The sequence below is a fragment of the Perissodus microlepis genome, chromosome 16, assembly GCF_051167445.1.
Source record: "Perissodus microlepis isolate ML-2025 ecotype Zambia chromosome 16, ASM5116744v1, whole genome shotgun sequence".
Taxonomy (NCBI): domain Eukaryota; kingdom Metazoa; phylum Chordata; class Actinopteri; order Cichliformes; family Cichlidae; genus Perissodus; species Perissodus microlepis.
This window is the reverse complement of record NC_140476.1, coordinates 6,839,325-6,862,330: the sequence shown is the minus strand read 5'-3', so window position 1 is coordinate 6,862,330 and position 23,006 is coordinate 6,839,325. Positions and strand designations below refer to the sequence as shown.

The 23,006-nt window shown below is 41.2% G+C and overlaps 2 protein-coding genes across 2 annotated transcripts; one reads left to right on the top strand and one right to left on the bottom strand.

Moving 5' to 3' along the window:
* The first annotated feature begins 36 nt into the window (after positions 1 to 36).
* On the top strand, positions 37 to 18,284 carry stk17b (serine/threonine kinase 17b (apoptosis-inducing)). The gene is made up of 7 exons (XM_084907662.1): positions 37 to 576; positions 7,360 to 7,572; positions 10,538 to 10,676; positions 11,797 to 11,923; positions 12,262 to 12,310; positions 13,340 to 13,519; positions 13,835 to 18,284. Exons 1-7 carry the CDS (start codon positions 455 to 457, stop codon positions 14,052 to 14,054), a joined length of 1,050 nt encoding a protein of 349 aa, XP_084763788.1. The 5' UTR covers positions 37 to 454; the 3' UTR covers positions 14,055 to 18,284.
* On the bottom strand, positions 15,188 to 22,914 carry c16h2orf69 (chromosome 16 C2orf69 homolog). The gene is made up of 3 exons (XM_084907664.1): positions 22,359 to 22,914; positions 21,420 to 21,658; positions 15,188 to 21,061 (listed from the first exon to the last, which is right to left on the bottom strand). The coding sequence occupies exons 1-3, from the start codon at positions 22,626 to 22,628 to the stop codon at positions 20,584 to 20,586; spliced, it is 987 nt and encodes a 328-aa protein (XP_084763790.1). The 5' UTR covers positions 22,629 to 22,914; the 3' UTR covers positions 15,188 to 20,583.
* Positions 22,915 to 23,006: the final 92 nt, after the last annotated feature.

Genomic DNA, 23,006 nt, shown 5'->3' with positions numbered 1-23,006 from the left:
GTGTCCAAATTCAAACCTTTCAACTGAACACAAAAGCAGTGCGCATGCGCACTGACGCGTAGACGACGGTGTCAAACAGGGACGTGAAAATGATCGCAAACTGTGCGGACAAACTCAATGAGCGGACTAACAGCCGACCGCAGCGGCAGCTCGGATAGGTTTTGTGTTAACAGCCCATGAGTGCGGACTTTATAGACCCAAGCTTCGCTTTTCTTGAGCTGAGGAAAATCGGTTTAAGTCACTTTTTAAGTGCCGTCGAGCTAACTTAGCGACAGTTGAGCTAGCCGGGGAGTTGGAGCGGCGCGCGGTGACCGGCTGAGCTAACATTAACATGTAACTACGGCGAAACGAGCAGTGGTAACGTTAGTTTAGCTCATTTTCACCGTTTCTCTCACTTCTGCTCGGCGTTTGGCACCGTTTTCAACCGGGAAGCAGCACCGAGGAGGAGAGGAAGATGTCTCGGAGGCGGCTGGACAGTCGTAGTGGACTCTCCGCCGGGCTGCTCGGCGAGATTCAGACTCCGATCAGCACGGAGCCGCTGGAGAGTGTGTACGAGATCACCGGGGAGCTGGGCAGGTGAGTCCGCCAGAGAGTGCACCTGCTGTATATGACACCTGGGAGCTGTACCTGACACTATACAGTCAGATATTTACAGATGAAACTCAGTTTCTGTATTACTATCACTTACTAAGACAGGGTTACTACTTATAAGACTTTTGTTGTATTTATTTAGTACTACATTTGTGAAGTACAGGTACAGGAACGCACCGTCCAGTGCCATAGAAGGTATCAGCTTTACTGTACACATGTAAATACACGGCTACTGATATAGGGAAAGTCAAATATCTCAAAATCACCAAAGTAAATGTCAGATGATAGGACGGATGTTTCTCTGGTGGACAGATGCGTCGCACTGTAGGAGCTGTGAAAGATTTCCCGTGTCTGTTGTGACAGTGGAGCTGAATCAGTTGGAGACAGGGACAATATATATAGTCTACCGGCTACATCTGTTATTAGTGTTCTTTTCAGTGGTGTAGAAATAAGAATAACTAAGAAATCAAGTGTTAAAAACATGGCGTGTGCTTACATTTCCTGGTAGGTGCACGTCAGTATTTTTCCAAGCATTTCTTTATTTGACTGTCATTGCTTTGAAGATAAAGCAGAGCAAGAAGGCACATGTATGCATGTATGCATGTAACTTGTTTCTTGTTTGTGTCTTTCATAAGTGAACTGTACACAGTCTGGTTTCCAAAAAAGGAGAAGTAGACACCTGACATTTTTAAAGATCACATAACCCTCCTACTAAATATTCACCAAGCTTCATTTAGGATTAAACAGTACCTCTTCACTAACGATCACTACACATCAAGCACCCTTTTCCCAGAAAGAATAAAGAACAAAGGTCCTTACTGGGAATAACCTTTAATGCAAGGGCTGACTGGGAATATTAGGTTTGGAGCATTTTATTGCTTATGTATCTATTTATATTGATTAAAATAAAGAGCATGCTTGTAATAATGCTTTCTCAGGTAAATGCGCTCTCAATCTGTGCATCCAGTATGCTATGAGATTACTTTTTACTAACGGATAGGCTGTAAAATAGTGACTCCTGCACAGATAGATAGAATATAGATTTTGAGGGATGTTTGAAACTATTAGGCTGATATATATCCCTGGCTGATATAAAACTAATATATATTATATAATATAATATAAAACTAATATAAAACTTTGTATCTGAAGGTATTTAAAGTCTGATGTTCTTTAAAAGACACAAAGTTATTGCTGTTATAGAGCACAAACAACACTCTACCTAGTCGAAAGTGTGCATGACCAAATACTGGGCTAATTGTGCAGTCTCACCTAAGTACACATGAGCTTTGTACCGAATCATTAATGTATTCTTGAGAAAAGAGGTTTTTAGTCTGTTTAGTCTCTCGAGGTGCACGTGAGTAAAATGTGTTGCAGGCTTTCAAAGGGGTTTTCGTTTACAATCTACGTACAGCGCATATTTTGCCCACTTTAAGCAAAAAAAAAAAGTTATTTATTGAAATTTGTGATTGCTACATGAATTATGGTTAAGCTTATACAGCAATGAAATGCTGTTCATAAACATAAAATTTTCATGTCAAAACATTATGTTTTTGAATGAAATTAACCAAGATGATACACCTATATATTAAAAATCTGTAACTTGGTGCATCCTCTGCTCTTCTAAGACCGTTTCAGGACTCCTTACAATTACTCCTTACAATACCAGAGTTTTGGAAAAATTTAGTGTCAAGCTTGTCATTCAGTTTTTTGTGAATACAAAATACTTGGTGCTCAGCAAAGAGGCAAAAATAACAGTAAAGTCATAAACTTATTTTTAAAAAGGTAACACACAGTGTAGTCAACCCCCAAAGGCTGTGTTTTGAGCAGGAAAAACCCCGAAGTTGTGTTACAGTGAGTAAAAACTAAAGTAGTAAAAATATCACACTCATTTTAGTCCATGGGCCCAAAAAGTCCTGTTTGATCTCTAAAAACACGCCAGTAAATATTTCCCTTTCTTTTTAACTGCAATGAAAAACAGTCTGAAAACGTTCAGCTGGCTTACGACAAAGGTTCAAAAGAGGCTGCAACCTTTTCCCCATGCCCTTCCTGTACCAGACTTCAGGAAGTAGTATTTAATTTGGAAAACAGTTAAACAGCCTAAGGGATGTTCAAATAGATCTCAGTCTTCTGTATTTACTGACTTAACTGTCATTAGATGTATTTTAAAATTTACACACCACCATGGAACAGGTTAAATCTGTCACACTTGAGTTTTTCTGAGTAATTTAACTTTTAAGACATTTTCACAGTGTGGAGTGAGCCTGTATCTCCACAAAAGAAATGACAGTGAACAGGAAAATTTAAGCTTTTAGCCATCAAAGGGTGTTAGACAAGGGCCCTTTGGTAGGCTGGTAATGGCCTCTGTCACCACTGGCCTATGCAACAGCTAAAATAACCTAAGCCAATCTCAACAAGAATTCCCAGGACTTTCACCGCATGAAGTATTTCTCAACTTTTACAAGTAATCATACCTTATTAAGATTCTTATGATTTATTGCAGGAATTCATATTCACAACCAGTGGCTGGATTTTAACCTCCGTGCAGAAAGGTTTAATAGCTCTAATCTGCTCTAAACTGGCAGGTGCAGATTTCCACAAAGTTCCGCCTTTAATTACAGTTTGTGCAAAAGAACTCTTACATCATGTCTGCAGTTTCCTTCTGATATATCTGTTGTGCCAGTGATGGTGGGGTGTAGTTTAACCGTTAAATATTGATGGCTTTATAAGGGTAAACTTGTCCCACTTACTATGACAATTTTCCACACTTTGAAAAATTCAGCAAGTTTCAGATGAGTTGTGACTCAAAAAGCATTCCTGTTGAAACCACACCTACAATAACAGTTAACAGTTTTTAACATTTACTACAACACAACAAGACTGTTACATAAGACCTTAAAAAACTTCTATTTATGTTTATGTGAAGTTGCATTCCAGTAAAATACTGTATATATTGCCCCTGACCACATTTACTTTGTAGTTACCTTAAAAAATAAACCTAAAATGTCCTGTTCTGCTTTAACTTGAGGCATAAACTGAGACAGAAAAATAAACAGCAGCAGCGTTTGGAGGGTTAGTGATTGGTTAGGCTGATATAAACATTAGCAGAGGAAAGGTTTGGGATGAGGATTTAATTGTTGTTATGTTGAGGGACCCAGATGGGTGGAGACAAATGCCATATATGGCAGGAAGAAGACACCAAAAACTGACCAATTCTGAGCCAAGAAAACATCAGAAATGATTGGTTCTCAACGTGAGGTTAGTCATTAATATGCCACTGTGTGGTTTACTCACTATGAAAAAATCCTAATCCTAATATTAACATGCACACTGAAATCTTTGTTGGCCCAAGAGTGATTCGTTTGTCCAGGACACTAATTATTAGTGTATTAGTGCTAATATGAAGGAGTAGAGACCAAGAATGATAATTGGATAGTTAAAACATAAAACAGGGTTGTCATTTAATAAGCAGGTAGAGAGAGGCAAGAGGTTAAATTACAGAGGTTAAGACTATACAGCATGAAAACTGAGAAAAAAATTATATTTACTTCTTTTCTGCACCTACTCTACAGAAAATGTTTTTTTTTTAGCATTGAGTGTTAATAAACAGGAAGAGTTGAGCAAATGTGCTACCTTGTCACATGAAAGAGGAGGTCTTGCATGACTGTTCAGATAGAATAACATAAAAAAAATCCCCAAATTTGGAAAATTACCAGGTTAGCAAAATATTAAACATAGCCCGTAACAAACTAGATTATATGAAGTAAAAACAGCTCAGTAAAATAAAATAAGATAGCTCAAGAAGGAGCTGCAACAACACATTTGAAGGACAGTTGATGTCACTTATCTGTGTATTCATGCTGATACACTGACCCTAACTTTTTGCATGTGCTGGCTGAATAGCTCAGATCGAGTCATGCAGTGTAATGCACTAAGTTAATGGTGATTGGACTCTGGACTCTAAGTCTTAACACTCCAGCCTCTGACCAGGGGAGGTGACTTTATTGTACAGTGGGAAAATATGAAGCCTTGGTATAAAAGGAGACCTTTATCATGTGTTTGTGTACGAGCCATGGCAACCGCAGACAGCTGATGATCATATCCTGACAAGCCCGAGGTGTGTTTGAAGTCATTATGTGTCACGCAGAGCATTAAAGTGTAGCTAGTGTTAGTCTGCAGGAGGAAGGAAACAAGTACATGTGGAAAGCAGACTTAAGAAAGCAGAACCGGCTTGGGTTACTTCTGCTCGCCACTTTGTTTGCAATTTGTTAAAACAGGAAGTTCTGATGTGAAATGTGTTAAAACTCAGTGATGAGAATGTGGCTGGCACAAAGGTGTTAATCTTAAACTGTAGTAGCTCTACTTTTGAATTTAAGGTAATTTCCCAGCTATAACTTAATCCCTAAACAAGGACCTTTCACTGTGTGTCCTTACTTATTTATTTATTTGTCAGAATGAAGCTTAAATGCTTCTGTTGGCTGTTGCTGTTCATGGAATTAATTAAAGACACATCAATCATCATTTGTCTGTGTATTTGAAATGACTGTAACGTGAGATAAGATCTTGATCTTAAAAAAAAAAACAACCCCCCCCAAAAAACACCTTTTTGGCAAGTGTCTTCAGAGGGAGCTTATTCTGTTACATCTCCTCTTCCATTGGTGGATGTTCGCATTAAACATGGTTAAAGTTTCAAATATTGAGGTCAGTAATCTTGTCAGCTGAAAGCTCAGGCTTCGGACTGCTCTGAACTCTGTTTCAGGCCGGTCTTTCTGCCCTTGGCTCTGTATGATGTCATTGAGAGGGAATATCCCTAGTATGACCGTTTCAGGAGCAACACTGTTGTTTACAAGGTGCAGCCAAACAAAAGAAACAGGTAGTTGAGTTGTAGAGACTTTTCCTGCCTCAGAGTCAGCTTTTCACCAGAAATCTTTTCATTTTCCTGCTTATTAAACTAAACCAAACTACTTCTGACCATTTAATATACATAAATATCTATTCTACTTAAATAATTGAACTCCCTCGCTAACAAAGCAAAGCAAATTTCCTTTAAGCAGGAAAAGAATATGTACAAGAAGACATGAAGGTTTAACATGGTGGAGGCTTATATGCTATCACATGATGTGCAGGATGTTTTAGCACAATTCAAAGAACTCCTTCTGGGTCTGTAACCTAGAAAAGTTAGGTTTTCCTAGAGAGCTGAAATTAGGGCTGTTATCTGCACAGCTGGTAACAAGATGAACTTTAAACAAAGTTTTAAATATGTATTAAATGTTAAAATAGCTCTAAAATGAAGTTTAATGACCTAAACAAATGGTTACCACGGTGACAAGACATGGCAGTAGGCTGTTGGAAATGTACTAGCATTAGATAACACTCCGGCACACAGAACCTGTTATCTAATGCCATTTCTGTATTTGTATAACACCTTTATCACAAAGTCACTTACAGATATTATGTTGTAAAGGCTGGACCACATACTAATCAGCATTTTCTGCATAAAATGAAACATATTAATCATTAGTTATATTTGACTTATATTGGGGAAAGTTTGCGGTGAATCATGTTGGAGATATTTAGCCATCTAAATTAATCTTACAGTGGATAATGGCTCAAACCACAACGTCTATCAGGGTTTTTCCTGCACAGAAAAAAAAAATGATGGAAACAACCAAAGAAGCTTTCGTTTTACATCAAAGGAAAATCACCAGCACTGTGATAGACAATTTGTAAAAATATCTTAAACATTTTTTTTACGCAATGGACAAAAATAAAAGGAAAGAAAAGTAAAGATTTCTCTTAAGTTGATGCCAAAGGCCAATTTGTAGCCTGGAAAAAAGCCTGTTTATATACACTTATATGTATATGTATAAGATGGTGTAATAACCATGACTTGACCCATTGGTTTCTGGCATTTGTGCTAAGGAGAAGACTAAAAAAATCCTAACTAAGTTCTTCTAGAAACAACTCTAAATCAAATCCAGGTGGTTATTTAGAGCCAGATGAATAAATCTAAATAAATGGTTACAACTCCAATATTAATAAATGGAACCTAACAAAATGTGTTTAATCAAATTGATATTGCCCCATAATAAGGTTTAAAAAGCTGGATTTAGTTATACTTACACCTCGCATGAGCAGAATTTCAGAACATAATGGCCTTGACCTAAATGCATGGTAATTCATGTCCTGGATATGTTAGCCAGGAAAAAAATACATTTACTGACATCTTTACTACAGCAAGGATTAGAAAGAAAAATCTCACCTTATCGCTACAGCTGAACCCAGACACCCAACAGATAAAATGTTTTCGGGTCGGTTTTATCCATGACCTTGTTCATTCCCAGAGTTCATTACCAATGGTGAGTGTTGAAACATAGGTTGGTAAATGTCCTATACAGAGCCTACATGACTGCGAGGGCAGCACTAATCCACCTGTCAACCTCACACCCCACAAAATTCAAACCCTGTAGGGTCATCATAAAAGAGTAGAAATAACTACAGAGGCCACTTTTCTGTGTAGCAGGCTGTAAACATGTTTATTTCTGCTGTAAAGTTGGACATTTTAACATGGAAGCCTCCAGTGGGCATTAGAGGAACTGCAGTTTTTTTCAATTGGTTTTGATTTTTGACTATGGAGGTTTTTACTTAAACTTTATAAAAGCTTTACTCAGGCATTTCCTGTTTAATCAATATACCTGTAAAAAAAAAAAAAAAAATCAAACTCAGCTTCAGTTTGTGTATTCTTGTCCTGCTTTTTTTTCCTCTCAGGGGCAAGTTTGCTGTGGTGAAGCGGTGTGTGGAGAAAACCACAGGAAAAGCATTCGCTGCCAAATTCCTAAAAAAGAGGAGACGAGGTCGTGACTGCCGGGCAGAGGTCATCCATGAGATGGCTGTCCTGGAGATGGCACGTAACAACCCCCGAGTGGTCAACCTGCATGCCGCTTACGAGACGGATCACGACATTGTCTTAGTGCTGGAATAGTGAGTTCACACAAACTTTCTGCCTGTTTTATTTTATATATGATGCATCCTATTTAATTCATACATTTAACTTGAGTGCTTCTATTTTCCTCAAACACGCCAAGCCAGCAGTGAGATCCTGTAAACGCTTGTATGAGGGCGAAGTCCTGTTTGTCAAGTCCTAAGGAGCTGCCAAATTAGCAAACAGCTCATCCTTCATAACAGGTTTATCAGGAATAGGTTGAAAGCTACAGCAACATGCTGGAAGCTTGAGCTGAAGGTGACCTGAACCACCGTCCTCTTAGTCTTGACCTCTTAACCTTTCCTGTTTAAAAGCCCTTTTCAAATGAATGTCACGTCCTTTGTCTGTGCCGCCATTTGTCTTGTCACTTTGTACAATCAAAACTGAAACTGCAAGATTAGATATGAGAATACATGAGGGCTTGTTGAAATGAACTGCTCTGTTTTTTCTAACCACACCTGTAATTGTCATTGGAGACACCTTAATCCCCTCCAAAGTGCAAACATGGTAAACAGCTCACTTTGTTGATCTTAGACAGTCTGGAAAATAATGGCCTGGTCCTTGTTCCAGAAAGCAGCTTCAGCAGTATTTGAAGCCAACTTTAAACTCAGAAAGTAGAAACTCCTGAGGTTGAGTCTGTATTCAACCTGAGATTGTGCTTGAAAATCAGATAGATCCATCGCCGCCTGGATCTTTGATACTCAGATTTGCCATAGCAATGGCTAAATAAATAGCAAAGCCTCCATTTTGATGCAGTGATAATAGAAGTATGGACAAGTTTCAGTTTGGAGCAAGAGATTTCTGTCTTAGGCCTCAGTGCCAATAGACCCAGAGACTGAGTAGCAACCACTGGTTACTAGGGAAATATCTGTATTCCCCCAGCTGTTCAGCAAGCAGTCTGAAAGCTGCTGAGTGCTGCACCAAATACATCCCTGAAATTGCTTTAGTCGCTTGCCGATTGCTGTGGTTGGTAGTTGTTTCCATAGGAAACTCTCTGCTAAGCAGTCGTGAAAAGTGTGATGCAAACTGGAAACAGAGACACTGTGCCTTCAAAGTAAAGACTTTCTGTGATACAGTTAATACATTAGATAATATGTTTTAAAGACTACTGACCAACTTCTTCCAGGAGCAATTTGTTGACAATCTGCATTTTCCAGCATGACAAAGCTCCATGTTACAAACCGGAGTGATAACATTTTGGATCTATGAGTCATAATGTATAAAACAGATTGTGAGGATTGTTTTTATCTTTGCCAAAGACGTACCACAGTTCTCTCTTATTTTGTCATGCAGGATTTACATTGAACCTATTCTGTAACAGCCACAAATAACAAGGAAATTGTAGGTTTCTGTTACAGAACACCGCACAGTCATTGTGGGCTGATTTTGTTAAATGGCGTGTGTAGTCACAGCTGTCTTAGAAAGATGCAGATTAATGTGCTCTAATATGAGCTTTAATATCGACTGTATGAATGAAACCCAGCATCAATCAGCTGCTTCAGGTGAAGCAGGAGGAAGGAGTCAGAGAGGAAATCTGCCGGCAAGCAGGTGAAATTCAAGTTGACTCGTTTTTATGGAAAAGAAATCCCAGCATTTCCTGCATCTCAGTATAAACAAACTCAAGGTTTCTAGAACAGGAGCAGTAATTGATCATGTGTGGCAAAAACTTGCTACGTAGTGCACCTGTTTAGAAATGTCTTTACCCGCATCCTGTCTAGTTTCTGCTTTCTCAGTTTCTCCACCTTTACTTTTGTTAGCATGTTTTGAATTCTTATTGAAAGTCTTTCTCCGTCTGGCTATTTTTACTGATTTATCTCTCATCTGTTTACTTTTCCATTAGAATTCCTTGTTCTGGATCATAGATGCATTCCTCACCTGAATGATTTCATTCAGTCTCATGCAGTTACCTCATTCTTTATCAATATATCTTTATTTCATACCTGAGTGTGAAGACGCTGCATCAGCCAGCTGCCATTGCACATGCAATGGTTATTTACAGCTAACTGAGCTAGAAACTAAAATTAGGTGCAACACTTTAATTAAATGAAATATAATAATAACAAGAAAGTAGAAATGAGGCCTAGATTTGACGTACTTACAAAATTAAGTAAATAAAAATACACGGGACTCATTTTGATTTACTTCTTTTCTTTTTTTAAATGTGGTCCAATTTTTTAGCAAATTAATTAATTTATTAATTAATTAAATCTTTCATTACTTTATATACTGCCGGGCAGATTAAACTACAGGGTAAGTCAAAAAGAATCGTATGATTTGTAGTAAAAGCTAAAAGCTCGCAGTAAACACATGGCTGAACATAAAGTTCTACATACAAAACTTACAGTGTTTACAGATGCTCAGTGTGTCCCCCTCTGGATGCATGGCATGCCCATACGATAGTCAAGCTCGTCACGTACTTTTGTATGTGTGGAGTCTATGCAGCTACTACTGACATAGTGCTAACTACTGTCAACCGAGTGAAACTTACGAAAAACAAACCAGAGTTATTACACTTTTTTTTTCTCTTCAGCTTTAGGCTTGTTCTTAACTCGTACCGACATTTTGCTTGCAATTACAGCAACAAGGATATAAATTCAAATTCAGAAATGGCAGTTAGAAGCTTGAGTTATCTGAGGTGTAGTAAAACTTTCTACTCGTACATTTTAGCGCTTCAGTCTTCATCTGTGTGCCTGCAGTGTTTTTTTTTGTTTTGTTTTGTTTTTTTGCAATGACTAAGCAGGAAGGAGGTTCTCTTTCTCAATAAAACCTTGCCACAACATGCAGGATCAAACCTGCGTCCCTCTGGCTGTGGGCTGGAGACTAAAACCACTGCACCACCCTTTAATCCATAAATGCATTTTTGTTTTCTCCTGTGGAAACTCTAACACACACACACAGTCTGTATCAAACTGGTCTGAGTTTCATATTTCACCAAACATTCCTTCTTGTCTCCTGTTCATGCAGTGCGGCCGGTGGAGAGATATTTGACCACTGCGTATCCGACGAGCTGCTGCCCGAGGCCCGGATCACACGCCTGATCAGGCAGACGCTGGAGGGAGTCCACTACCTCCATCAGAGCAACCTGGTCCACTTAGACCTCAAGGTATTCAGACACATCCAACCAAAGTGAATCTATTTTTAACCATTTACTCAACTCACCACAGACTTAACCTTAAGTACTCGGGTGTTTCCCTTCTCTAAGCGCTCAAAATCCTAAATTCCTTTTTTAATGCCACAGTTAAGCCTAGAATCAGGATTGTAGAGAGCCTGGAAATGACTTCTGCTGCAGTGACAGCAGGGTGTGAAGAGTTTTGTTGCCGCTGCATCAGGGTCAAATCGAGTGTCCACCACCTGAGCCCCTAAGAATCAGCTGATATTTTTTTTTGTATAGGACTACAAAAATAAATCTACATGTTGATACCAGGATCGTCACACACCTCTGACTCTCCTGGGCCACAATAATGAATTAAATGTGTGGGGTTTTTGTCTCAAAAATTCAAGATCTTGACTAAATACCAAATCTTAGCAAATGCCTTTGTTAAATGTGTTATTTTACTCATGAGGGTGGGAATTTTACATGTCAACATAAAACTTTCATCACTGTCAGAAATACTTGTCATTTGACCCACAGGTCCTTTAAAAATAAGTATTTTATTGTCCTAAAATCAGTTTGGGTGAGTGTGAGGGACCAAGCTGGTTAGGCCTGAATAAGACAGATAATGTTGTAGAAAGTGAGTTTCATTTCACTTTATTCTTTTTTACAACCAATTTGAGCCTTTTAAAAGACGTCGGCTAAACTCAGACCTGATCAAAGTAATAAAAAAACAGTGATACAGCAAATTAACTTCTCAAACAGCCAAACTGAACTGACACAACAGAAAAAGGAGAACTTATACTGGCTGACATCAGTGCATTTACTTTAAACGAGCATATTTTCAGCTTTCATGTGTGCAGATTTGGTCTTAAATTTCATTTCAAGTTAAATCAATAAGACTTATTTATACCTGTGAACACCCTGTGATTACAGGATAGTCACATACAGTACTAAATGTTCTCAGACTGTTTTAAAAAGAATGGCACAATATCATAATAGTCGTGTATTTATTTAAATAACTGTTTCCTGTGCAGAGACATTCATCATGAGGTGAATTTTGCAATCAGAAATGAGTTTTATCCCTCGAGCACTTCCTGCTTTCACTTTGTTCCCTCTCTGCCTCTCTCAGCCACAGAACATCCTCCTGACCAGCCTGTCGCCTCCAGGAGACATAAAGATCGTGGACTTCGGCCTGGCACGCAGACTGGGTGCGGTCGGAGAGCTCCGAGAGATTCTTGGCACACCTGAATACGTGGGTAAGCTGACGCTCATGAAACAAAGGCGGCACCGGACATTTCACACATATTTATAGACAAACATCAGTCAGATTCACAATAATAAACTATATGTAAAATGTCAATGTTGACTAAGAAGAGATCATGCATTTGATCAATTCTTATCCAACATGTGCATTTTACTGTGCTAGCTCCTGTGAGAGTGGATGAGTGACACACCTATAAATAAATGCAGAAAGAACCATGAGTCAGTAATTAATCTGGGAAATTACACAGAGATTTTTTCTCACTGTTGACTGACAGCTTTTACTTCTTTTTTTTTTTTTTTTTTTTTTTTTTTTTTTTTTTTTTGTATTCAGCTCCAGAGATCCTCAACTACGAGCCAATCACAACGGCGAGTGACCTTTGGTGAGTATATCTGTACTAAATGGGCTATGGTTTAACCCTTTGGAAGGAGTGGTATCACCACTTGTACTTTGCCACTTCCAGCATGAAGAGAAAGTAACATGAACTCCACCAACAGGAGAATAAAAGCTGAGCTTAAGCTGCGTACGTGCTGGAAGTGACTCTCAGCGATGTGGTGACCAGTGACCACAGTACAGGAAGTCATTTTACATCGTGGGCCACATGCAACCCACTTTGATCTCAAGTGTGCCAGACCAGTGAAACTCCGCTTTTTGTCAGAGTACAATTTAGTAAAGTTTAACCACAAGTGTAATCCCTGACATATTTTAAAATAAGGAAAGAAGTTCAATTTAAGGAATATATCTCAGTTTTTCCACATGGGAAAGGAATGCTGCTTTAAGCTTAAATTGTAAGAAATAAATGTTTAAATTTACAGATAAAGTTCTGTTAGCACTTTTGCAGACTGTCCTACCATTTATAAAACAACATTTTTGTCAACTGACAGAATGTCTTCTTTTTGGAGTTTCTTTTTCTATGGTAAACTCACTGTGAAAATAATACATTTCCAAAGTAGATGGTGAAAAACCAAAACACTTTTTGCCATTTTATTGTCTATCTATTACTGGTCTATTCTTTGACTTTGGTGTAGTATGAATGGCCATAGGTGAGGTTGAAAAAAATACATTTTCCAAAGCTCATTCCAGCCTCACATTTCCTCACATTTGTGGAGCTGTAAGTGAATTTAAAACGTAAAATATTTACTGGGGTTGATTTAAAAGAATTGGTCACTGTGAACATAAATCTAAAGACATACACAGCTTCATTAGAAAAACATCACAAACTGAAATGAAAGTGAAGGCGATCTTCGGCAGTGTGGGTATTAATGTAATGCTTCCCACTTCTTTTGTGGCAAATGCGATGAGAACACATCGTTCTTCGTATTTGTTTTTCTAAGATTATTTCAGATATTTTGCTTGTGTCATTTAGCCTTCAGACTCTCCATGTCTGATGTGTCCTGTGTGTGTTTCTCAGGAGCGTGGGCGTCATCGCGTACATGCTGGTGACGGGCGAGTCTCCGTTTGCTGGGGACGACAAGCAGGAGACGTATCTGAATGTTTCCCAGGTCAATGTGGACTACAGCAGGGAGGCCTTCTCCAGGGTGTCTGAGCTCGCTGTGGACTTCATCCGCAAGCTGCTGGTCAAAGCACCTGAGTGAGTAAACGACAATCTGTGTGTGAGTCTGTGTGCGAGTGTAAGAGTGTGGGTGTTTTAACATAACTTCCATGTAAACATGTGTTGTTTTAAAGTTTTTCCACTGGTGTGTGATGGATTCACACTCATCAGGCAGCATGCTGGGCTAAGTATGATCTCATCAGAACTAGTATGTCAAGAAGAACCTGCTGGTGTTAATCTATAAAGGAAGAAATGTGGTTGAAGGAAAGATCAGATTGTTCAGTGAAACACCAGCACCTCGATCTCTTTGCATGAATGTGTCTAATCGTTGGACTGTCTCTGTTTCGGCCGTAGGGACCGGCCCAGCGCCGTCGACTGTATGAGTCACCCCTGGCTGTGGCAGCAGCCGCAGATCTGCATGAGCCCGGACCCCGCCACTGCCGCCTTCCGTACCAGGAGCTGCGGCACAAAGTGGGCGGCCCCTCACGAAGACTTTGAAGACAAGGAAAACTTCCTGGAGTCACCCCACTCACACGCAAAAAGGTTTCGCTTCGAGGAGGATGCTGACTTTTGAAGCTACAAAAATGATAAGAGGGAGATGAAGATGCAGCGGCGATCACCTCTTCCTCTGAGCTTTTAAATTGTTTTAAGTCTCCTGGAAACCAGCAGCGTGCCAGCCACCATTCACCATTCTGTTTATACTGATCCACTCAAACCAACCAAAGATAACCGGCTAAACTCTGATGTGTCGCTGTTCATACTGTACAGTACGTCTCAGTTAATGCGGTGTGTTTAACCTCAAGTATTTAATTTCCTGTCTGTTGATCTGCGTTTGAAGGGCTGCATTAAACCCGCTCTGTGCTGATGAAGGCTCCTCCAGAGGACTTCCAGGGGAATCTATGCAACATTTCTGGTGCTTCTGAATTCTTTGCCTTAACTGTGGGAAGTTGACTCACCTGGAGCTGCTTTCAGTTGCACTTGTGCTTCAGCTGAAATGTGTGATATGGAGATTAGCGCCTCTGCTATGAGGAAGTGAGATCATGTTGTTCTTTGCATGTTTAAAAGAGGCAGCAGCATTATAGTGTTTCAGGTTTCTATCTGTAGATAAAACCCGCTGCTGCCCGCGTCAGGGTAACTTCTCTGTCGCATCAAAGTCAGATAGCGGCCACATTCGGGCCTGATCAGGCCTGCTTTTGGCTAGTTATAGCAGCTGCTTTGTGGGCCAGATGTGGCCTGGGAGACATGGTGGAGTTAGGGTGATGTTCCTTTGACATTTGCCTTGTGTAAGGTGGAATCAGTGCCAGATGTGGACCACATTCAGGACAAACATTCCTTAATAGTGCCGCAGATAAATCCTTCAGAAGTGGATACAAGCAACAAAATTAGTGGAGTTTTTTTCCCCCTCTGGAACTCACTTACCAACTTAATTTTTTCCATTTTCCAGCTTATTAAACAGATTTTTAACCGCCAAGGTTCAGTTTCAAAGACTTCCAGGTTTTCAGGATTCTTACCGCGAGGAAGTTAAATTTACAACTAAAGTATCCCTCCAGAGCTCCTGTGTCTCATTTTTGTTTTTAACCATAACATGACATGAGGCAATTTAACCATAAAAACCCCCCAGAAAATATGCAATGAAGCCTTTATCAGCATGGATATCTTATAGTCAGTCTTCTCTGAGCCAAAATTGAGTTATCAGTTAATAAAACCCACTATTTCTACACTCCCACAGCCCTGTTTGCAAATTATTTTGAAAATAAGTTTAGATACGCCACAAAGAAGCTTCTGAAGTCAACTTCTACATGATTAGAGGGAAAATTTTGACTCTAGGATATTAAAAAGGGACAGGTCAGGGTAACATTATTCAAAAATAGTTTTGGTACCTGTATCCACTCGTGAAAGAGTTTGCTGCATGATTGCCTTTAAACCTGATGTCAGACTTGGATTTTCTCAACATATGCTTCATACCGAGGGTTTAAACGTAGCTCAGGGTCTTATAGAAAGCTCTTAAAAAAAAAAAATCAAAATATGCACCTTTCAGTGTTAATCTGCATTTAGGTTATTATGACATTTCTGGCTGGAAGTGTGCTGCAGTAAAAGTAAGTATAAAGGGGTGAATCAGCCGAGTGGGCCGCGCCCGCACTTACTCAAATGATTTCCTCCCTGAGCTGCGAGTTCCTCTTAGAGGAGAAACTTTAGCACTTAGTGTGTGCAGAGCCTTCACTTAGACCTCCTGCAGTCCTCCGCAGGTCCGGGTGCCTCAAGATTTCATCTCAGGGCTGCTGCTCACTCTTTGTTTTCTATTCTTAATGTTATTCTCACAAGCTGATTATTATTATTATTATTATTATTATTATTATTATTATAATTATTGTAATATTTATGTGCTGGACTTCTAATTTTTATGTAAGTAATGTGCTCACATGTCTTATAAGCAGAGATTCAGGTGACGATGAAAGGAAGGATTAGTCATTGAGGTGGTTCAGGAAAGTGAAGTCAAAGTGGGGAAACAGAGAGGTGTCAGATGGTTTTTAGAGAGGAAAGAGGTGATTAAACAGGAAGAGTGAGTGTAGGAAGAAGTATTTCCTGATGGTTGCTTTAAGTTGTGGAGAGGTGATGAGAAAGTAGGGATGACTATTTCACAGAGGAGCCGAGGTGCCACCAACAACAAATCCTGACCTCAGACAGTGGCAGCTCTCAACCTCCAGAGAAAACATTCCTCTGGTTTTATTTTTAGGTGCCAAACCCGAACGGGACCACACTGCGTGTGTTTGTTGTTGCTGTCAGCACAAAGGCCTTTGTGTATCTGTGTGTGTGTGTGAGGAGGCTGGGCCGTGCTGTCGTCCTTTATAACTGGAACGCCACACTGTAAAAGAGCAGACTGCTGTAAACGGAAATAAGCTTGAATCCATCTGCTCTGAGAATAAAAGGTTTGGAGTTGGTTGAATCTGCAGAGCAGGTGGGTCTGACGTCACTTTGGTGCCGACGCTCCATTGGACCATTGTCTCCGTCAGACTCTTGCTGTAACCGTCGTGTTGTTGTTGTACAGCTGCTGTTGTTCTCGCGTCACTCGGCGGCCTCGGAGTGTGCGAGCGCTCTTTGTGTCAGCGCCGCTGATGTCACTCAGCGTTCCTCTTTGTTGTCTTGAGACTGAAGGATTACTGTATGTCAGAATGAAACCGCCACAAGCACAAATAAATCAGATCTACCTTTATTCTGCTTTTTATGTTTTGGGTTTTTTTAAAGTATGAGCGTTCTGATTGCATCTGAAATAACTAAAAAATAATTTGTATTCTGATTAGCTTCAGGCTAATGTTAGGCATCACAAAGCAAACTGGAAAAGCTCATTAAAGACTGTAGAAAATAAATGGTGTCTGTGCTTTGATGTTTTTCCAGCTCCACGCTGCCCCCTGTTGGCCCTGCAGAGCTGAGAGTTCATACTGGGTATAGTGTCTGTGTACCAGTGAGCAGGCACAGACTGGAAACCAGTAGCTCAGTAACTCTCAGCAGTGTTTCCCAACCTTTTGGAGCCACGGCACATATTTCACATCCGAAAAAAATCACACCGCACACCAACAAACAAAAATGTCACAAAAAAGCATATTGATAATTTTTCCCCGCCCACCAGGTATAGCAGAATTGGCTCAGTTTGTCCCCAGTATACCTTTTTTGCTTTCTTCTGACCACTAGTCATGCTAGGGCCTTCATCTGGGTCAGAACTTTCTCTAGGACTCATCTCAGATTGACTTTTTCTTTTCAAATATTTATCTATTGCTATTTTGCACTGCACAGTCTTACAGCGTGACTAATTTCTTCTTCTGTTTTACTGGGAATTGTCAACCCATTTAATCAGAGCAGGTACTAGTTTTATTTTGTTGTATTTATCCGCGACACCTTAAAGGCCGGTCCGTGAAAATATTGTCGGGCATAAACCGGTCCGTGGCGCAAAAAAGGTTGGGGACCGCTGACTTAGAGTACTAATCAGGTAGAACCAGATAATCGTCCACAGCACACCGGTTGGGAAACACTGCTCTAAAGGGGTCCTGATATGTTATGTTTTTACATATTTTTGTCAAATAAACACACGCACGCACCCCAACAACAGTGGATGCTGATTAAAAATGTTTCAAACACTTCACATTAACCTTTTAATATACATCATTATCTTTATAGGGTTTTTATGTCACCCATCATCAGTGTGAATGGTAGGAATCGGGCTACAAAGACTAATAAAGGCTCATATATGGAAGCTGATATCATAACCACTGCACCATGGAGCTAAAGACTGGAGGACCAAATGTGAGCTGCTGTGCTCTTAGCACCAGTCCCAAGCCTTGTTAAACATAATGGATCAGCTCAAAGTACCTTAAGAACTTCTTTCAGTTCAAAGGTCACCACAGCGGGACAATCGGCATATCTGAGTTGTCACTAGCAGAGGTTGATCCTAAATACTCTTCCTCAATCAACCCTCCCAGGGATATTTGTTGGGTACATGTAACAACTACATAAAAACTGATGACCTTTGTTCCATGTTAGAAGAATTGTTTCAGCTTTGCATTTTAATATTTACATACTTCATTGATTTTCTTCAAGAACTCCCACTCAGTGGATGTTTAATGAGATAGTCCAGACAGTAAGTTTCTTTGACTGTTACAGCCACTAAATGACATGTTGACAGCATGTGACATAAATAAGGATTATTTTAACTGACTCATACAGCGGTACAGAGTCTAAGAACAAAACCAATCAGAGCTGAGCTGAATAAATCTCCTTTAATAAAAGGTCAAATCCACTCCTCTCAGTTTTTTTTTTTTTAAAAAAAAAACAAAAAAAACAGCACAACATACAGCGAGTAGTAAACAATGGAATGCATCTGAAGTTACATTCAGCAGAACGACTCGCAGCCATCAGCAAAGTGCAAAGATGCTATTTAAGCTCATACAGAGATCATACAGATGGATGTACAGTGCATGCTGCCCTGCCAGCTACCAGAAGTCCTACAGGAATAATCCACTTCATTAATTGGACACAGCAAGCAGGTTTATAGATTTTTTTTTTGTCCTTCTCCCCACCCAGTGTCATAAAAACACATCACATCTGCCACCATGACATACATTCAGGTCCAAAAGTATCTGGACAGGGGATCCATATATGGTTTTGGAGATATTAGCTGTAAAGATGTCCACCTTCACCTAAATATCTACAGAACTAGATGGCACTCGCCTTCTAGTGTTTGAAACAACCAACAGCAACATCTGTTTCCACTAATTAGACTTTCTATTTCTACCAGTTTCAACAGTCCTTTGGGTCTAAGTCACAGGAGCAGTGACCTAAACAGAGACGCCAAGGCCACACATCCTCGCTGTACCACCCAAGCCAGCAGACATGATCTATCCAAGCAGTCGTGGGCCTCAAAGTTATCCAGGACATCCACGACACCTCAACCAATGCCTTTAAATGTGGCAAAGCAGCTGCTCTACTCAGACACCCCCAAAAGCCCAAAGCCTTCAGAGGAAGCTCATTTCCACCTCTGGTGTCCTGGACGCCTTTCAGTCAGCATCCACAGCTTGTGGATGTAGGTGTAGATCATCAGCTCGCTCTTCACAAAAAACAGATCAGTACAGCATCCACAGCACCAAACCCCACAGCCTCTGTTTTGATATTCTATTCATGAAAGCTGTAAACAGAATCAGTGTCAAAGGTAAACCCTGAGGGAGTCTGGCTCATTGATGGAGAAGTGAACCAAGCTCTCGCTGCAGCTGCAGGCTCCAAAGTGCTTTTAACAGCGTGCCTGATATCCCGGAGTCCAGGAACACCCCCTACAGGTCACCCCAGCCAAACCTTCCCAAAGTCCACAAAACACATGTAGACTGGTGTGGAGAACTCCCACACACCCTCTCTGAAAGGAGGAGTCACAACCCACCTACTCAAAGATCCAAAAATATGATAGGTGATTTATAAAGTTCCATAATATTTAAAAGAAGACAGACATCTGTACAGCTCACCCCAAAGCAATTCAGGCCAGAAGAGAAGCACCCAACTGTCATCTACAGATTAATCACATGGTGTGATTCAGATTTAATCAAAGCAAAAAACTAAACCTGCCCCGCTGCCCAAATACTAAAGCACCTGGACCTCCAGGAAAACATAAAATCGGATATTTTAAAAACATTTACAGTAAAATATGAAAGTTTTTGGTTGTTGTTATAGTTGTACCGAGTTTAAAAGTTGATTTCCAAACGTGATGACAGAGCTGACCTATGAGCCCCATGGTCTTCATCAGCAGAACATCCTGTGCTGATGAAGACCATGTGAAATGTGACGGCTCCAGAATACGTAGTGAACACACCTTGAAGTGACTGTGTGTCAGAATAAAACGTACTGCAGCGATTTAAGAGGAGACGCTGCAGGCACTTTTTTTTTTTTTTTTTTTTTTAAACAGTCTGCAATTTACACACATAACTCGTTGTGAGATAATTAATCTTAATTAAGATTTTTTTATTTTTAAGTCCGGTTTTGGAATTTCAATGGCTTCAAAAAGTGAACAGTTCTGTTAGCCTGCAGTGTCTTATCTTAAAAATATAAATCTAAACTGCTTTTTTGTCCTTTTTCCTGACTCGTCATTGGTGGAAATCCACCATCAGCATCAAACTGAAGTAATGAACTCAAACACTTTAAGTGTCTGCTTGTTATTTCATTACAGTTAAAACACAATCAGCAGATATTCCTGCTGATGACGTCCACCTGGACTCAGAGGTGAGACCGGATTCTCAAACATTCATGTGTCTAAAATGAGCTCAATGCTAGTGCAGGTATAGAAAGAATGTAAGAAGCTTTTCTGCTGCAGCTAAACACGCAAACAAGTTGAGTTAGAGAAACTAACCGGATATTAACCAGCAGCTCGGCAGCAACATAAAGTCTGAGCAAATGGAAAAGCTTTTATTTAGCCTGAAGGACTTACAGAGAAAGACAGTGGAGAACAGAGGAAAGCTCGTCCCACCTCAGGGTTAGCGCGTTTAACAAACCAGCATCAGACTCATCTGAGCCCTTAAATCTGAAGGTTTGAGGTAAGACCAGCAATAAGACACAAAGATCACATAAAGTGCTCAAAACTCCTGGATGATCCTGAAGTGGTTCTCGATGGAGGGCGGCTCGTCCTTGAAATGCAGCTTCTTGCTTGGACACGCCCCGAACTCCTCCAGAGTTTTGATGAAGTGTCCGTGCTCGCGGCCCACCCAGGCCCGCATTGGGTCGCACACCTCGTAAGGGGTCACGTGGGCATGGATCGACACGCCGCTGGCGGCCAGCTCCTTCAGGACCTGCTTGTCCGTCACCCAGGTCTCACTGCCCCCCGGGTGGCCACCATCCAGCCAGAACATGTCAGAGATGTGCTTGACGAAGGGTGACATCTGCGGATCAGCACGGGCCCCGGGCAGCTCGTACACCATCTGGTTCAGGACCACGCAACCTTTGCTGAAGCCCACCAGGGTCAGGGAGAAGCCTGAGGGGATGCTGTCAGCGCCGCCCAGTGGTTGGAGTGGGTCTGGCAGGCTGGCTTGCTCCATGCCGTGGCTCAGCAGGGCCCTGTGGTCAGAAACGCTGCTCAGACTCAGAGAAAAGATCTAAATCATCTCGAAGAATTACAGCAGCATTTTCCTGTCTTTCACACCTTTAGACCTGGTCATGTTTTCCAAAAACATAAAATTTGGAAAACTGGGAAAAGACACGGGGTAGTCTAAAGAGATGGAAACGCGTTCACCATTAAATTGCCCTTTTCTGTGTCATTCTCTGTGAGCTAGATGATTTAGCTTGCAGATGGCTTTTTAAGCCTCTACACCTTTCTTAATGTATTCTTAACCGATATACAGGCCGGATAAAATGTAGCCAAAGTAATCAAGTTAAATAATATCCCAACAAGACAAAATGAGCTTCAGTGACAAACCTGAGGTGGTGAAACGCTCCAGAGTCAGCAGAGTATGGCGAGTGCTCCGGAGCCCCGAACATGTTGCTCTCCACGAAGTTCTGGTAGCAGCTGAACTTGTGCAGGTACATGCGCGAGGCTCTCACCACCCACACGTGTCTATCAGGGAAACGGCAGCCCAGAGTGAAGGCGACCCTCTCCAGGCTCCAGGAGAGCCACTGGGCACCCTCAGGCTGCAGCGCCATCTCCTCCTGGAAGTTCTGCACAGAGAGAAACGAGAAGTTTTACAACTGCTTTTTGCAACATAGAGGTCCTACATGATCTCAGAACAAGAGCAGCACAGCTGAGTCCTGTCCTTTTTCCTGACCATTTTCAGGGGAATAAAGCCTGAAGCCGCATCAGAAATGTCTCAGTGGAAGGAAAGGCTAAAGTATGCCAAACCACACAAGAACTGGACTGAAAATCAGTGGCAACAGGTCTGATGGAGTGATAAGTCCTAATATTTGGTTTGAATCATCATCAGTGTGTATGGAGGAGATCAGGAGAGAGTTAGCACAGTGAGCGTCTATCTGTAAAAGAAAGTGGAGGCTCTGTCATGGTTTCATTTCAGCCAGTGGTGTTGGAGATCTCGGCAAAAGTGAACTGTCAGATTTTGATGCTCCATGAAATACCACGGGGAAAAGGTCTGATTGGCAACAGCTTCATTTTTCAGCATGACAATGATCCAAAATGCACTGCAGAGGCAGTAAAATCATACCTGGACAGAATCACACACAATGGAGCACGATCAGCCATGGACTGGCCTCCCCGCATTTTTATTTGGTTTATTGAAAGAAATCATTGACTGATTCCAACATTAAACACACAGGAGGTGGCACAGAGCTGCCTCAGTAATCGTATTAAGTGATTAATTTCGCCATGGCAGCCATGTCCACCTGAGACCTTCTCCATCACTCTCACCTGAATATCCCCGTGGAAAAACACTACGTGCCGGTTGTTGCTCTTCTCCTGCTCCTCCGGGTCAGGCCGCAGGAGCAGCAGGTCGTTCACTCGGTTGGGGAGGTTCCCGGGCACCGCGGGCAGCCTCTGCAGCTTCTGCAGCGGGGTTCCCGACAGCGCATCCCGGCTTGCCGAGGCGTGGAGCCCCCGGAGCCCGGAGGGTGACGTCGTCATCGCTTTGGCCGCAGTTATTAAAGTCAGGTCCAGTACTGCTGCTCGTTCGGCTAGCATGGACTCTAAAATAAGAAAATGAGCTGGCGTTTTTCCTCATCTGCGCACTCGCTCCATGCTGCTGTCAGTTAGCATCACATTATCAGCGGGTAGCGCCAAACCGGGCCACACAGCCTTATTATACGCAAACAATTACAACTACACGGCGTCTACAACCGCTGTCCGCCTCACATTACGACACCTGCGGAATAAACGTCCAAGATTTACTTCACTGTCACAGTTTTAGAGTCTCCTTTTGTCCACAAAGAGGCGCTGTTTAACAAAAACAAACCCACCGAAATAACAAACGATTGCAGTGACAGGAAACGTACGCGCTACTGCGCATGTGTTGATTTCTCTCGTCGGTAGGAATCGGATGAGTCCCTCCTTTGTATTTCC